Here is a 13,877-nt window from a genome sequence, read left to right as displayed (position 1 = left end):
GGTTTGATTTTGCTTCTTTCTGACTCATTCCTTTTGTGCATGCATGTATGCGTAGTTGCCTTCTTGGCGGGTTATTAGGCACCCTACGTTTGTTATTTAAGTAGGGTTGTACGGGAGTATTTGCTGGTATGTTGGGTGTATTGTGTTCTTTGCTGGTTTGGTTTTGTCATGTTTGTTGTCTTTTTGGTTTAGGATGTAACTAGCTATATTGAGGGTAAATATAGCCAGGTAGATGAGGTGAGCGAGTGGTATATTTGCTTATGTGCTAGTAAGGATTCAGTGGTGGCAAGAGACGATGGAAATGAGCTCGAAGGCACTTTGCATTACGTATTCATTAATATTGTGTGGGCATAGAATATCAAAGAGCAACATAGTATGGAGAACTGCGTAAGTACTATTGCAACTGTAACATATCTTTCAACTCCACAACTTAGATTCGTCGAAGGATTGTCGCTATCTTAATTCATCACCATGATCGATCATACTTCTTAATAGTGCTGCTCACTTCTACTCATATTCCTCACTGTACATGTCCACCTTGTACATTGCCTCATATGGGTTGACCTCATATTTCCCTGCAGTATCTGCCAAGTCCTCTCGACGGCGATAAACTTCGTCTTGAAATGCCTCTGGGCTCCGCAAGCCTGCATCCGAGATTCTCTCGTTGGTTTCTGGCACATACAAGCGACATTCTTGAGGCACACCACTTGCGAGTCGGCTAATACCCGGGCTCGTAATAAGTACCTTGAACACCGTTGCAATGTCCGGATCAGTCGTTAGGTTGAACAACTGCTGAACAACATACTCCATCTCTTCATGCCATTCTCGCACCTCGAAGAGCGATGCACCGTCGATGATGCAGAATAGAGCAGCGGAGGGGTTTTGGACCAGCATTTCCCTAAATGTCTCACACAGAGAGGGAAGATCATTTTGATACAACGCTTCTTCTCTCCGCCCAATGGTCAGGAAAAGGAGATCATATTTGTCGTCCCTATCCAGGAGCAGTTGTATGATGAGCGATTTGACAAGACCTACCGGCCCTGCCATGGGCTCCCCAGCCAGGTTGTGCATTCCGCAGAAGAAGAATAGAACCTGGGCTTGCGGTTGCTGTAGTAGCTCATTGGCAAGTACGCAACAAAGGAGACTGAATGGAGAACATCTCGCCATAGCATAGGTGTCACAGTTTCCGTCGACGTGGAGCATGTCTGGCTGGTCAGACCGGATCCAATCTTGAAATTGTGGCATACGGAGAAGTTGTTGAGCGTGGGTTTGAGCAACCATATCAATATCTTGTCCATCGCGACCCGTATCATCGAGATCTTGAATAAGCTGCTGCCGCACGTCCTGCTCATCCAAGCGAAGGAAGAAGTAGAGGTCGCTTCTGGGATACCCTTGGCGCATAATCTGCCACTGCCGATTCTCTCGTTGTATGTTCTCCCGGTTAATCCGCCCTGAAGTGCAAGGTCAATGTCTGAGTTAACTAGAAACAGCACTAAGAACCTACACTGCGCTTTCTGCAACTCATTTTGAAGGACCTGCTCCATCTGCTCCGCGACAATGCCCCATGGTTTCAACCGCCTTTCCAGTCGACTTATGCCCTCGCGCATGTCATTTCGCAGATCTGAATTTTGCTGAATCACTTTTTTCTGCCCTGTTGCCAGACCGTCCACGATCGGCTTTATAGAAACGACTCGTTGGTTTGTATCCACTTGCAGCCGATCGCGCACGAATTGGAGATGTTTGTCGAGCTGGGTCCTGGCCCGCGTGAAGCGTTGGTTGACGTGTCCAAGCGACTTGTCTGCATTCTTGACACTCAGACCAGAGATAATCTTTTTCCCTGATCCAAACATGCATATTAGTACAGGACTGGATTTGTGTCATCTCCGCTGCAGCTAAAAGCCGACGACACCTACACAGTGATACATCCACCAACGCTGCAATCATTCCCTGGATTCTGGCCAGGAGAGCGAGATAGAACTCGTACAGGTAGGACTTCAAACCCTCCTCGTCCTGGAAAAGAGAATGGTAGCGATCGGTCCAGAAGATAATTTCTGGAATTTCAGCAAAGAATGCAAGAATAACCTCCCGCTGTTCGCTTCTTCGCGCTGCCATCTACTTCGATCAGTATGCATGAAGCCAGGGACAGAGCGTACTAACCCCAAGTATTATCTTGAGTCCACCACAAGCAATGCTAAAGTACTTGTCATCGGGCAAAAGGTCCAACCAAGGGTTGAAGTCCTCTGCATGCTCACCGAGTTTGCGAAAGGCCCATCTCGCAGCCCCCTTCCAGCCAGTGGCGCTGTGTTTGTAGTCTTTCTCAACCGCTTGGACGATACTAACTACCTCTTTCCAGCTGTGCGCGCCGTATATATCGAACCTTTCTCTTCCATGGCCGCCGTTGGGCTCACTACTACTCTTTGTCTCGTTCGAATAGCATTGGATGACTTGGCAAAACTCATCTACCTCGTCGACACTAAAATAAAAAGGGTCAGTGCATATTGAGACAGGAGCATCATATCGCCTCACTCTTCCTTATGATCTTGCTGGGTGTCTGCGGGTTCGATCGGGGCTGTTGGCTGTGGCTGGGTCTTGTGGATGAGCGGCAACCGGTGTCGATGGCCATGTCCTCTAAGCCAGCCTCTTGTCATGTGAGTTTCTTGCTTCGGACTCATTCTAGGCATCAAAGATGACTCCATTTTGCCTGCGGCTATGATGGTTTTGCTGCCTTCCTCAGAGCTACTATTGCCTTCATTATCTGGCTCACCAGTATAGATATGTGGGCCTCATCCGTCTTACGTCTATAGGACCTCCGCGTGATCGGGCCAGCTTGGCTAGCACGTATAGTTCAGCCACAAAGACAGGTGCAGTCGAATCACTACCCTGCTGGCTTACAGGTGGGTGAATCCCGCGCTCGTGGTATTGTCGCGCCGTCAATCACGTAGAAGGGATGCCACAAATGAGATTCTCGGCCTGACAATTTCAGCCTTTATCGACATTTGAGGGGCTAGGTCTTTACGTATCCACGGACTTCCCCGTACGAGAAGGTCAAACTGACTAGTAAGCATAGTCCAGCCCGCGGAGAAGTACGAGTCATTCCCTACTGCTCATGATACGCTGACGTGCAGATGGCTCCTTCCATGCGGGTTTACAGGCGGGGAAGCCGTGCACTTGCGGGATTTCTCACGCTGTTATTTGTGCCAGATGCTATCTCCAGGTTGTTCAGCCAGCCACTCTCAGCTCCTCTGGATTAGGAGTGGTTGGATACTGTTTGTCTCATGCAATGACGGCACATAAAGAACGCCATCCCACGAAGTTGAACGAGTGTTGCATGCTGGACACGGTCTCGCCATGTAGTTCATGCACGGTAGCCCGAGACTCCGACTCTAGACAGGGATAGTTCGTATTGACCACAATCCTCAGCTTCTCATTTGCCAGTTACCATTTCCGGGGGTCCGAACTACAATAAGCTTCGTTGTGGGTTACATGTGCAGTGCTATGTCTTTCCTGCCTAGAGCGCACGTCTCAACTGTCTCAAAGGAGAAGTGCTGAGCCTACAGGCATATAAAGCCACGCTCAGAAGAGCGGTACAGGAATCATGGTCCTTGCCCCTTCAATGTGGTGACTTTGCTTCGCATGAACGTTCACCAGTCGATCTGAATTACACTTGGAAATTTCATCCCAGCATGGCGACCATCACTGAAGAGCCGGTAGTGGAGATCCCGGTCGATACTCCTACGAAGCTATCGAACCAGGACGCCTCTCTGGAGTTGTTGAAAGAGTTGCAGGATCTTCGCGCTAGAATTCAAAGTCTCGAAGAAAACCATTCTAAGATTCCCGAGCAAGCCGCAAACGATAAGGAAGATGACAACCACAGCCATAATGGCTCTGCCTCCACCGATACGGAAGACGAAGAGACCAGGCATTACCCATGCGATGATTCCGATGATGTTATTATGGATCTCCGTTACGTGAAATGGGACGAATTCAAGACGATGTATGCCGAGGAAAAACGTCACGTCATCGATGTCTTGGAGGGTCCTGCGCAATACTGCTGGCAGCAAATCGAGAGAAGCATCCGCCGCTTCGGAATCCTTGCCCTGATCAGGGCTGAAGAGAACGAAATGAAACCAGAAGGAGATCCGAAGCCCAAAATCGATACTGGCGGCGCCGAAGATGATCTCCCTGAGCGTATTCGAATCAACTCCAGTCTGTTAGCGTCCATTTTGAAGGATATTGTTTCCAAGGTTGACCAGTCTGCCCCATTTGTCATCTTACGCCCATACAAAGTACTCGTCGGATACGACGAGGAGATCCGCGAGCGGCATCGACAGCTCGCTGCCAAATGGAAAACAGAGAGTGGACATGAGGTCGACGATCCTACACCTCTAGAACCAGGCAAAGAGCCAATTGATTCTCGTCAGGCCTTTCGTGCGCTCGACTGCCTTGTCAGTTTCATGGATCGTCATCTCAGTCCGGTAATAAGCCGCCATCGTGCTCTACTGAAAAACTTCACTCCAAGCCCATCGACAATTGACCCAACAATATCTTTCAGCAATCTATGGTATCTATTCCACCCAGGTATGCAGGTGGTTTGTTGGTTCACTCCGGAGCAAAGTGCACCACATGTCCAGCCAACCAATCGTCCAAGTATATGGAAAGTGTTGCAGGTTTCAGAGGGACGACCAGTCCTGGACTCCAGCTACCCCGGACGGGTTAACCTTTTCATCATCCGACTTTATAAGATTGGATACGATGGAGAGCAATTCGGCGTGCTTTCACGAGACTTTCATCTTCCTCACTTCAGTGGAGAGCGCCCAATTCGGTCTTTGGGCATAGTCCCGACTCAGTTTGTGGGCGGCTACCCAGCGCTGCGCGAGAAGTTATTGAAGCAAGGCGAGCTCTTTGCTACCTTCGCTACCCCACAACATCGTTTCTATTCGGGGTCCACCCTAACATGTCACATGGATGGCGCATCCTGCCCGGGAAACTTTAACAGACGGACCGACTATATAAAGGGTAATATCATTGTTGATTTCAAAACAGCCCGCAACGAAGACCCGGACTGGGTGCCCAGCTTGTCGATTCCCAGTACCATGGGAGGAACAGGAAGCGAAGTATCCGAATCTTTGTATATCCGAGTACTAGCAAACCGCGAGTCTAAGGAATATATTCGATCGTCTTCCGAAACAATCTACGACGACGATTGGGTGGACGCAGAGTTAACCAAGGACTTTATCCGCGACGATGCCTTCCTGGCTCGGCAAGAGTCTGCCCCGGAACAGCAAGTAACTAGGAAGGAATTCTGGAGCAAAGATGAGCTTGTTATGATGCCCGACCGTGCTTGCGCATGGGATCTCCATCGCCGTCGCTGGGCACTTTGCGACCTCGAATGCATGCGTCCGGTTCCTACCGACGATGGCTGGAAAAATCTCAAATTGCGGCCGGGTCACAAGAGAATGCTCTACGCGCAGGTGAAGCGCCACTTTGCAGATAGAAAGTCGAAGGAGGACGGAGAAAGCCAACAAATCGATCCGGATTTGGTCAGAGGAAAAGGAGAAGGCCTTATTATCTTGCTGCACGGCGAGCCGGGTGTAGGCAAGACCTCAACTGCTGAATGTATGGCGGCTTGGCTTGAAAGACCACTGTATCCAATCACCTGCGGTGACTTGGGGACAAGCGCGGAAGTAGTGGAAGACAAGCTGAATCGTATATCTGCCCAGGCTGAGGCGTGGAATTGCGTCCTACTATTAGACGAAGCCGACGTCTTCCTTGCGGCGCGCAGCAAAACGGAGTTGGAAAGAAATGCCATTGTATCAGGTGAGCACATCCCCCTTCCACTCTAATTGGCAGGGTCCTCCATCCTTACTGACATTGACGTTCCAAACGAAAAGTCTTCCTACGAGTACTAGAATACTACAAAGGCCTACTATTCCTGACCACCAATCGAGTAGGATCCTTCGACGAAGCCTTCGTCTCTCGCATCCACCTAGCTCTCTACTACCCGGGGCTCAACAAAGGCCAGAACCACGCCATCTGGGAGATGAATCTAGAAAAAGCCAAATCGCGAAAGACATCATTAACCATCGACACCGGCCCCATCCTGGAGTGGGCTGACGCAAACTGGGAGCAGAACAGTAAATCCAGGACCCGCTGGAACGGGCGACAGATTCGCAACGGATGTCAAACCGCCATCGCGCTGGCGGAATTCGAGGCCGAGGAAACGTCCAAGCCGGTTTTCTTGCAGGTTAAGCACGTCCAGCAAGTTGCAGCTGCGTCCAAGGAATTCTATGACTATGTCTCGCGCGTCCTCGGAGCTGATATGGCGCATCGCGCCTTTGTTGAACGGTTACGGTCAGATGACTGGGTGCCTAATTTGTCGGGGGATCGGGCTCTGCACAGATTCTCTTCTGGCTATAACCAGCAGTCTATGAGGGCTTCTGAGGAGGTTATGTCGCCTCCGAGGAATCGGCGTCGTGGTGGTGGTGGTGGTCGTGCGAATGATTTTGTAGGTGGTGCGGGTGGAGGTGGAGGTTCTCCTCGAACTATAGGTGCTCAGCAGTGGCAAGTTGATAGACGTGAAGACTTTGATGAAATGGCTTTGTATCAGTCTCAGTCGAGGCATCAGATGCAGAAGATTCAGGATTCTACTGGACGCGGCATGTCGGATGTGCATGGCGTGCCGTTCGATGATGAGGATGATTATCCTGATGATTTTGAGTGAAGTATTAGTTTGTTGACTGTGTTGTGAGTTTAATTTCTAGTTGCACGAGAAAAGTCTACAGTCATTGAAGGAACAAAATAGTATTGCTATCAAGGCTCTGATTATCGATTACCAGATTTTCATCATATAAATTACATACACTAGATACTGGCTACTTTTATGATCAACATAACCATCTAGTATACCCCTGCCAAGAGGAATCATATAAAAAACCTCTCCATGTACCCCAAAGCTCCTGTAACCGCCTCTCCCACAGACGAAAACCATTGTGAATATACTACAAACTCCCAACTCTACACCCCCAACCTCCTACTCACCCCCTCCGTCCCAGCCGCCTTCTCATAATCCACCGGCCTTCCCAAATCCACCCTCCTCCCCAACGCCCTCCTTATCACCCAATCCTTACTACTAATCTCCTCCTCAACCACCCCCTCCCCCAACGCCGGAATCCTATCCGACTCCAACCGCCGCAAAGGAACCTCATCCTCCGGCCTCGCAAAATACACCAGACTATACCGCGTGAACCCCGCCTGCTGTCCCGGCGGCGCAACCACACGATGGATATTCGACCGAAACAGCCCGTTCGTGAACTTCACCATCGCATCACCGAGATTGATGATTGCATGGCCGGGTAAGGGGCGGACGTACGTCCATTCTGCGTCCGCCCCCGGAGGGAGGACCTGGAGCCCTCCGAGACGGTTGAAGAGGATGGTGACGCTGCCGAAGTCGGTGTGTTCGCCTAGGGTGGGGTTGTTCTGAGTAGCGGTAGGAGGGGCTTTGATGAAGCGGATTTGGTCCCCGCTTGGGGCAGATAGACGGTGGAGGTTGGGGAGTGTGGAGGAGGAGGGGAGGGAGAGGCTGGTGCTTAGGATTGAGAGGAGGAGGGTTACGATGTTGTGGGAGGTTTGGATGAATGATGAGAGGAGGGGACGGGATTCTTGGAGGATTTGTGGGGATGGGAGGGGGGTTGTGATGAGGTTTAGGATGTCGTCTTTGGAGACCTATGTAGGTGAGTGTTAGTATGTGTGTAGGAGGGTGTAATGGGGAGGGATAAGAACATTGTAGAATTCGTTCCCGTCTAGGTTGCCCTGTCTGTCTGCTATCATGGCGCCTTGCGCTTTGTATCCGTAGTAGGAGTTCTGGCTGGCGAGGTCGTATTTCTTCTTCTCGTTCAGGGGAAGGTCGAATAGACGTTCGCCGATTGGGAAGAGCTCGTCTGCGTTGGTTAAGAGGGCGATGCCCTCGTCGGCGTCGCGGAGATCGAGGTAGAAGAACCCGATGTCTTTGCAGGCTTGTAGGAGGTTGTGGGTTTCGGTGACATCGTGGGCTTGTAATTTGGAGAGTGAGAGACGGAGGAGGGGGGCTGTAGGGACGGAGGAGGGGAATGGAGGTAGGCTGCTTGGGTTGGACATTTTGGTTGTTTAGTTGGCTGCACATTCGTTCTGGTGGAAATAGTCCCATTATTGATCATGTTGGTAGAGTATATATAGTTTGTGATATGCGGAGAAGACGTTTATGCCGAGGGATGATCGGCAACCATACTAATGTGATTCAAAAAGAGGCGGACGGTCAAACACATAGCACATCATATATAATATTAAGCTGTCATGTTATCTGAGTGATACATCGTGCTCTATACTCTGATCCGAGGGCTTCTTTGCTGCATAGCTTGATATTGCGCAGACGTAGATTAACAGACAAGACAGACAAGACCAGACGCGGGGACTGCATATGTAGGTAATCCTATTTTAAGAGCCATATAAAGGACGCTTGTAGCATTCCTGATGTAAAGATCGTCTTTAGGTTAGCACTCATTATAGTATCGTCAGAATTGAGCTATTAACCATGGTGGCCAAGTTGTAGGCGAGGCCTTGACTTAGCTTCATCAAGTCACAATTGACGTTGAAGATACTTCGAACTAATCAGTCTCCCCGCATTATAATCCTGTAGCTTCCTCAAATCATATAAACAGAAGAGTTTGCATGCAAATCTATTACCGATGAATTGATGCTGAATGCAAGAGTCTTAAGTTGCATACATCTCCAACCAGCGGACCCAACCCAATCAGCATGTGATCTTATCAGCAACTCCGATAACCACCAATTTTCCAACACCAACACCATCACTCCGTCACCACCACCACTACCACCACCACCACCACCACCACCACCACTCCATACCTCCCCAATTCCAATCCCCAACATACCCACCCCCCAATCATACAACCCGGGATAGCCATAAAAATGACAACCCCCAAACCCCACATCGCACACACCCTCCTCTCACGCGCCCACTCCCCCGACACAGCGACCCAACTCTTCACCGAGCGCATAAAACAAAAGCCACTCTACGTGCGACCAACATCCCCAACGCCAGCCGACAACCGCTCTCGGCGTCGCCTCCACCGCCTCCGCAAGAAAGAGTACTTCCTGCGCAAGCAAAAGCCGCAGCCTTTATCCGCGCGTCAGAAGCGCGCCTCGGGACTATACGACCTCCCCAAGGAAGAATGCAAGTATGCGATTTTCCAGGAACTGCATGGCATGTGGGTGCGGTATATGCAGGATATGTTGGACTTGGGGGAGAAGAAGTTCAAGCCGCCTATGACGCCGCTGTCGCATGGGAGTAAACTCTCCAGTGCGGACTTTCATGGGGCCGAGGTGGAGGTGGTGAGGAGTCGGTGTGAGGGGAGGGTTGGGGTTAGGGGCATTGTGGTCAGGGATACGAAGTTTACGTTTGTGGTGGTTACGCGGGGGGATGAGGTTAAGAGTATGTTTTCTTCTCCTTTCTTTTCTTCTTTGCTTTTGATGATTGATGAGGTTTGGATTGGGTGTGTTGCTAATTGTGGTTGTTTGGTTTAGCTATTCCTAAGGAGCAGACTATTTTCCGGTTTAGTGTGCCCTTGCCTCAGGCGGATGATGCTGATGCTGATGGGGCGGCGGTGGCTGGGGAGGCGAGTGCTCATTCTGAGAAGAAGGAGGAGCTCGTGTTTGAGCTTCATGGCAGTCAGTTCCAGAATCGTCCGGTGGACAGAGCGAATAAGAAGTTCAAGTGGCGGAATGTGGATTATATCTAGACTGGCTGGGTTGGTGGAAGACTTTTATTGGAAATGATCCTTAGATCGCTTTATGGTGGACTGCACCAGGGAACGGTCAGGGAGACTATCCTGCAGAACTGGGTCCACGAGTATAGTCTGACCCATAGTCATGGTAGACTACTCGAGGCTGACGCGCCAGGAGATGCACCATCGAGAGTACCGCCGTCTGCAGCACATCTGACAGGCTTCGCATCAACCAGGCACGGGCCGCTACGGAAATTTTAATCCATATGATGTTATCAGGAGCTCATACAAAGGCACAGGACTTTACTCGGCCTTCGCACCAGCTTTTGATTATCGATGGAGGGATTGATGCTCCTCTCACGATGTGAACGAATCTTGCTGCCGAGTGAGCCCTTGGAGTGAACCAAGACCAGTTGCCTTGTCAGCACGGTCCAGCAGGATATCCCAAGGCTTTCGAGACGTGCCCTTGTGCATAAGAGGCCGAGACCTGATGATTTGGTAGCAACTACAAGTGTACGCGGAGATAATCTGAATTGTATAGTTGAAGAATGATTTCGTTTAATTCCTTGCTTGTTATTCAGCCATGACATGATCTTCAAGGCTGTAATAACCTCCAATCAAAGTCCTTTACGTCGGACTGCGCTGCCCTGGGGCGTGCTGGAGAATCGACAGCTGTAGAGTATTCTCGTAACCTTGTCAGGTAACCGCTCTACCAGCTGCTTCGAGGATTGACTGCTGCAATCAAGCCCGTAGGCATTTCTGCTGGACTTGAGAGAGCGCTTAAATGCAGTTTGCAGCGCTGCACAGCTCCCTCTGACATGGTGCTTCTACTCCACCGAGGAGAAAAGCAGCAATGGAATATGCTGCAAGCTGCGCGTGCAGCATGCGGAGCTCAGCTCAGAGACGATCAATAAGACCGAAGAGAACGTCGAATATAGTTCACATCACATCACATTCCACCCCATTCAATGCTGAAAGTCCTCACACTACTGGGATCCCCAGCCTCCGATCCCTCGAGCTTCTTCTCAGCTCCCCCAATCATGAAACCCTTCTTCACACCAGTACCTAGTCGACCTCCAGCAACAATGCTCATCAAATCCAACTCTTCATCCCATTCAGCAGACACACTCAAGAAGTGGGAATGGAACCGTAAAGGATCACCGGGATAAGCAAGATACTGACACCCGAATCGCAACCCAGGGGACAGGTAATATCCTTCAGAGTGAAGATGAGCGAACAAAGGGTATGAGGAAGGCACATCAGGAAGCGGTAGTCGCTGCTCAGCAGACCACTCATACGGAAGAGGCGGATAAGACGTAGCAGGCGTGACTCCCATAGCAGTGCCAAAGGGAGCAGCAGCAGCAGTGGCGGACGAAGAACGGCGTGACGACTGCTGATCGTGTGCGAACAAGTCAACAACCGGGTCTTTAGCAGCAGCCTCATTATTAACAGGGTCAGGCTGCTCCTGCTGCTGCTTTTCAGCAGACTTTTTGGCCTTGGCAGCCTTCTTTTCTTCTATTTTCTTTAAAGCCTTCTCGCGTTGCTGCTCCTTCCGGTCGTGTTGTAGTCGCATAGCATGCTGGCCTTGAGATTCTAGCTCACGGAGATACTTCTTGCGATCCTCTTCCATGAGGGCTCGCATTCCGTCCTTTTGGACTTTTACCTCGTCTACAATGCATGCTACACCTTTCTCCACGAGCAACCGGGCCTCTTCCGGCATTAGCTTCAAGGGCAAGCCCAGGAAGACATTCTGTTGTGGGATTTGAGGCAATGTGCCGCTTAAGACGCCGCAAATGTGATGCTCGCGTCTCACATACGTAACTGCATCAATTGAGAAGAGAAAGTAGCTACCCCCAATATACGAGATCGGAATAGGAAGGGTGGGTTCGATATCCATTTTTTTAGCGACTAAGGGGGCACAATTCAATTTATCAAGGGATCTGCTGCTGCGACTGAATATGAACGTTAGCGTTCAGATTCCAATGATTGGCATGGATGAAATGTAAAAGCGCAAGAAAATGCTATTCATTCTCGATACGTTTCTCAATCACATATGCTCGTTTTAATGAGATTATTTTAATGAGCTTCAGGGGATTGACAGATTATAGTATTTGTATAATCATGCAAGCAAGGGACAATTGCGCAGAGAGGATAGGATCACTGCTTACCATCAATACAACTCAGCATTATAGAGTATCGAATTGAAGAATGAGGCTCGTGGACTTGGCCAGCAAATCCAGATTGTCGTTGAATGAGCGATGAGGATGGAAGCGAGAAAAAATATTCGGTGGGGTGGAAGCTCTTAAAGAGCTGCGCTGGAAGTACGCCTTTCCTATTCAAGCTAGTGGATTGTACGTGCTTAGTCATGTTATGTGGGAGAGTTGATGCTCTTCGGCGATTGCTGGAAGCTACCACTAGATAATAAGAGTCGTATAATCATTATCTAAAGCTGTCCAAGTGGCTCTATTGCCACAAGTCATAATGAGCTTCTTATCCCTGCTGTTCCTGGTGTTCTTTGCACCATTTCTGCTACTCCTAGGTACCACCGCTCGTCTATTCTCCAATGACAGCTGCTGACAGCTCGAAGCATATCTAGGCTTCTCGAGATTCATTGCACCTCGTCTTCGGTCTCATTTCTCAGCATCACCTGCCGGACCGGGGCTTGACTCATATGGGAGACACTACCTCCGGTCAATGGTCAACACTGGGTCCGCCATGTCCGAGCAGATCGAGCTGCAGAATATGTTGGACGGTTCGGATCACGAGGAGTGATTGTGGTCTGATTTTGGCTATCCCAACCCATCGTGAAACTTAGAACTCAAGATCCGCCTTCTTTGGCATTGCACCCGTCACCGCTGCATCCTGTCCTTCCTTGTCTCCTTCAGCTGGCGGTAAGCTGAATGGCTTGATCTCGAACCTCTTCCGGCTCAGCGTGAAAGCCCAATCCTGTCCGATGTTCTGATCGCTACCACCGCCACGTTCGTGCAGTACTGGCAGACGATGGACTTTCAGCATGCCCTGTGGTGGTTCTTCCTGCGAAGTAGCGGCACCCGAGGTTGCGAGAGCGTCGGAGGAGTGCGGGAAGGGACACAGCTCAATGACACCGTCACTCAATAATTCCATCCATCGCACAAGTCCTGTGGCACGGGGGAAAAGAGATAAGGGCAACGTGATCATCGCCGTCACCCGCGCACCCTGCGCGCTCATCAAAGCTCTGAGAGAGTGTAGGAACTGCAGAAGGTTGTCGGGCTGGCAGGAATCGGGCGGGTATATCGTGGGGTTCAGCAAGGAAGGAATGAGGATGCGATGGACAGTATTTGGTGGACAAGAGGAAATTGCGGCTTGAAGTCGTTTATGAATCGACACGAACAAGGGCTCGTTCGATGGCGCGAGGGGTATATAGTTCACGTTGGCAATGGAAGGATGAGTGAGACGTTTCGTGAGGTCAAATGCATGGCAGAATGCTGGCCGCTTGTCGACGTTTGGATCCGTGACAGATTGGCTCTGATCTCCTGAGGGCGCTGCAGAACGTGTCTGTTAGCACACTATAAAGTATCACTGCGATAATCCGACAAGACAGTATACCTCTTGAACCAGCAATCCCCGCTCCAAACTCGCCCAGGCGCTCATATCGCCAAGCGATCTTCATGCGCTCTCCTTTCCGTTTATCTTGCTTATCATCAACAGCATCAGCCGGACCTAACAAGCCCGGAAGACTCCTTCCCCATTGTTCAGGCATTCCCACGACATGAATCTTTTGATCTTGCACCACACCCTCTGCCGCATAGTATCTTAGCAATGCACCCGCAAAGTCCGTAGTCCCATTCTCCTCAATCAATAGCGTCTTCCCTATGGGAAGACCTCCATGCCCAGCTAAAAGGTTATCCAGCGACGGAGTACCAGTGGAAGTAGTCGGCCGCCCATCGTCGGGGGAGGGGCGAACACCGGGAGTCAATTCTGGCGTCGCAGTAGGCTGTTGCGGCTGTGCATTAGCATTAACAACACCAGTGCGATCAGCGCCTGCCGAAAGACCAATATTCCTTTTGCGAAAAGACATCGTGTGATTTGGTAGAATGATTGGAACGCAATGAACCGAAC

At 50.3% G+C, this 13,877-nt stretch overlaps 7 protein-coding genes across 7 annotated transcripts; 3 read left to right on the top strand and 4 right to left on the bottom strand.

Annotated features, from left to right (window-relative positions):
* Nucleotides 1–507: 507 nt before the first annotated feature.
* Nucleotides 508–2,696, bottom strand: AKAW2_20416S (uncharacterized protein; the record flags this gene model as incomplete). Its single annotated transcript, XM_041685127.1, has 5 exons — nucleotides 508–1,451; nucleotides 1,505–1,837; nucleotides 1,914–2,112; nucleotides 2,158–2,473; nucleotides 2,527–2,696. 5 exons carry the CDS (start codon nucleotides 2,694–2,696, stop codon nucleotides 508–510), a joined length of 1,962 nt encoding a protein of 653 aa, XP_041539242.1.
* A 987-nt stretch (nucleotides 2,697–3,683) lies between these two features.
* On the top strand, nucleotides 3,684–6,721 carry AKAW2_20415A (uncharacterized protein; the record flags this gene model as incomplete). Its single annotated transcript, XM_041685126.1, has 2 exons — nucleotides 3,684–5,817; nucleotides 5,892–6,721. The coding sequence occupies 2 exons, from the start codon at nucleotides 3,684–3,686 to the stop codon at nucleotides 6,719–6,721; spliced, it is 2,964 nt and encodes a 987-aa protein (XP_041539241.1).
* Nucleotides 6,722–7,014: 293 nt separating this feature from the next.
* On the bottom strand, nucleotides 7,015–8,133 carry AKAW2_20414S (putative oxidoreductase, 2OG-Fe(II) oxygenase family; the record flags this gene model as incomplete). The annotated part of the gene is made up of 2 exons (XM_041685125.1): nucleotides 7,015–7,722; nucleotides 7,780–8,133. 2 exons carry the CDS (start codon nucleotides 8,131–8,133, stop codon nucleotides 7,015–7,017), a joined length of 1,062 nt encoding a protein of 353 aa, XP_041539240.1.
* Nucleotides 8,134–8,964: 831 nt separating this feature from the next.
* On the top strand, nucleotides 8,965–9,794 carry AKAW2_20413A (RNase P/RNase MRP complex subunit; the record flags this gene model as incomplete). The annotated part of the gene is made up of 2 exons (XM_041685123.1): nucleotides 8,965–9,487; nucleotides 9,580–9,794. The coding sequence occupies 2 exons, from the start codon at nucleotides 8,965–8,967 to the stop codon at nucleotides 9,792–9,794; spliced, it is 738 nt and encodes a 245-aa protein (XP_041539239.1).
* Nucleotides 9,795–10,728: 934 nt separating this feature from the next.
* SEN34 (tRNA splicing endonuclease subunit SEN34) lies at nucleotides 10,729–11,676 on the bottom strand (the record flags this gene model as incomplete). Its single annotated transcript, XM_041685122.1, has 1 exon — nucleotides 10,729–11,676. One exon carries the CDS (start codon nucleotides 11,674–11,676, stop codon nucleotides 10,729–10,731), a length of 948 nt encoding a protein of 315 aa, XP_041539238.1.
* A 584-nt stretch (nucleotides 11,677–12,260) lies between these two features.
* AKAW2_20411A (uncharacterized protein) lies at nucleotides 12,261–12,551 on the top strand (the record flags this gene model as incomplete). Its single annotated transcript, XM_041685121.1, has 2 exons — nucleotides 12,261–12,318; nucleotides 12,367–12,551. 2 exons carry the CDS (start codon nucleotides 12,261–12,263, stop codon nucleotides 12,549–12,551), a joined length of 243 nt encoding a protein of 80 aa, XP_041539237.1.
* Nucleotides 12,552–12,590: 39 nt separating this feature from the next.
* On the bottom strand, nucleotides 12,591–13,836 carry AKAW2_20410S (elongator complex protein 4; the record flags this gene model as incomplete). Its single annotated transcript, XM_041685120.1, has 2 exons — nucleotides 12,591–13,300; nucleotides 13,365–13,836. The coding sequence occupies 2 exons, from the start codon at nucleotides 13,834–13,836 to the stop codon at nucleotides 12,591–12,593; spliced, it is 1,182 nt and encodes a 393-aa protein (XP_041539236.1).
* Between the last annotated feature and the right edge of the window lie 41 nt (nucleotides 13,837–13,877).

The sequence above is a fragment of the Aspergillus luchuensis genome, chromosome 2 (genome assembly GCF_016861625.1).
Source record: "Aspergillus luchuensis IFO 4308 DNA, chromosome 2, nearly complete sequence".
Taxonomy (NCBI): domain Eukaryota; kingdom Fungi; phylum Ascomycota; class Eurotiomycetes; order Eurotiales; family Aspergillaceae; genus Aspergillus; species Aspergillus luchuensis.
This window is presented reverse-complemented; position numbering and strand designations above follow the sequence as displayed.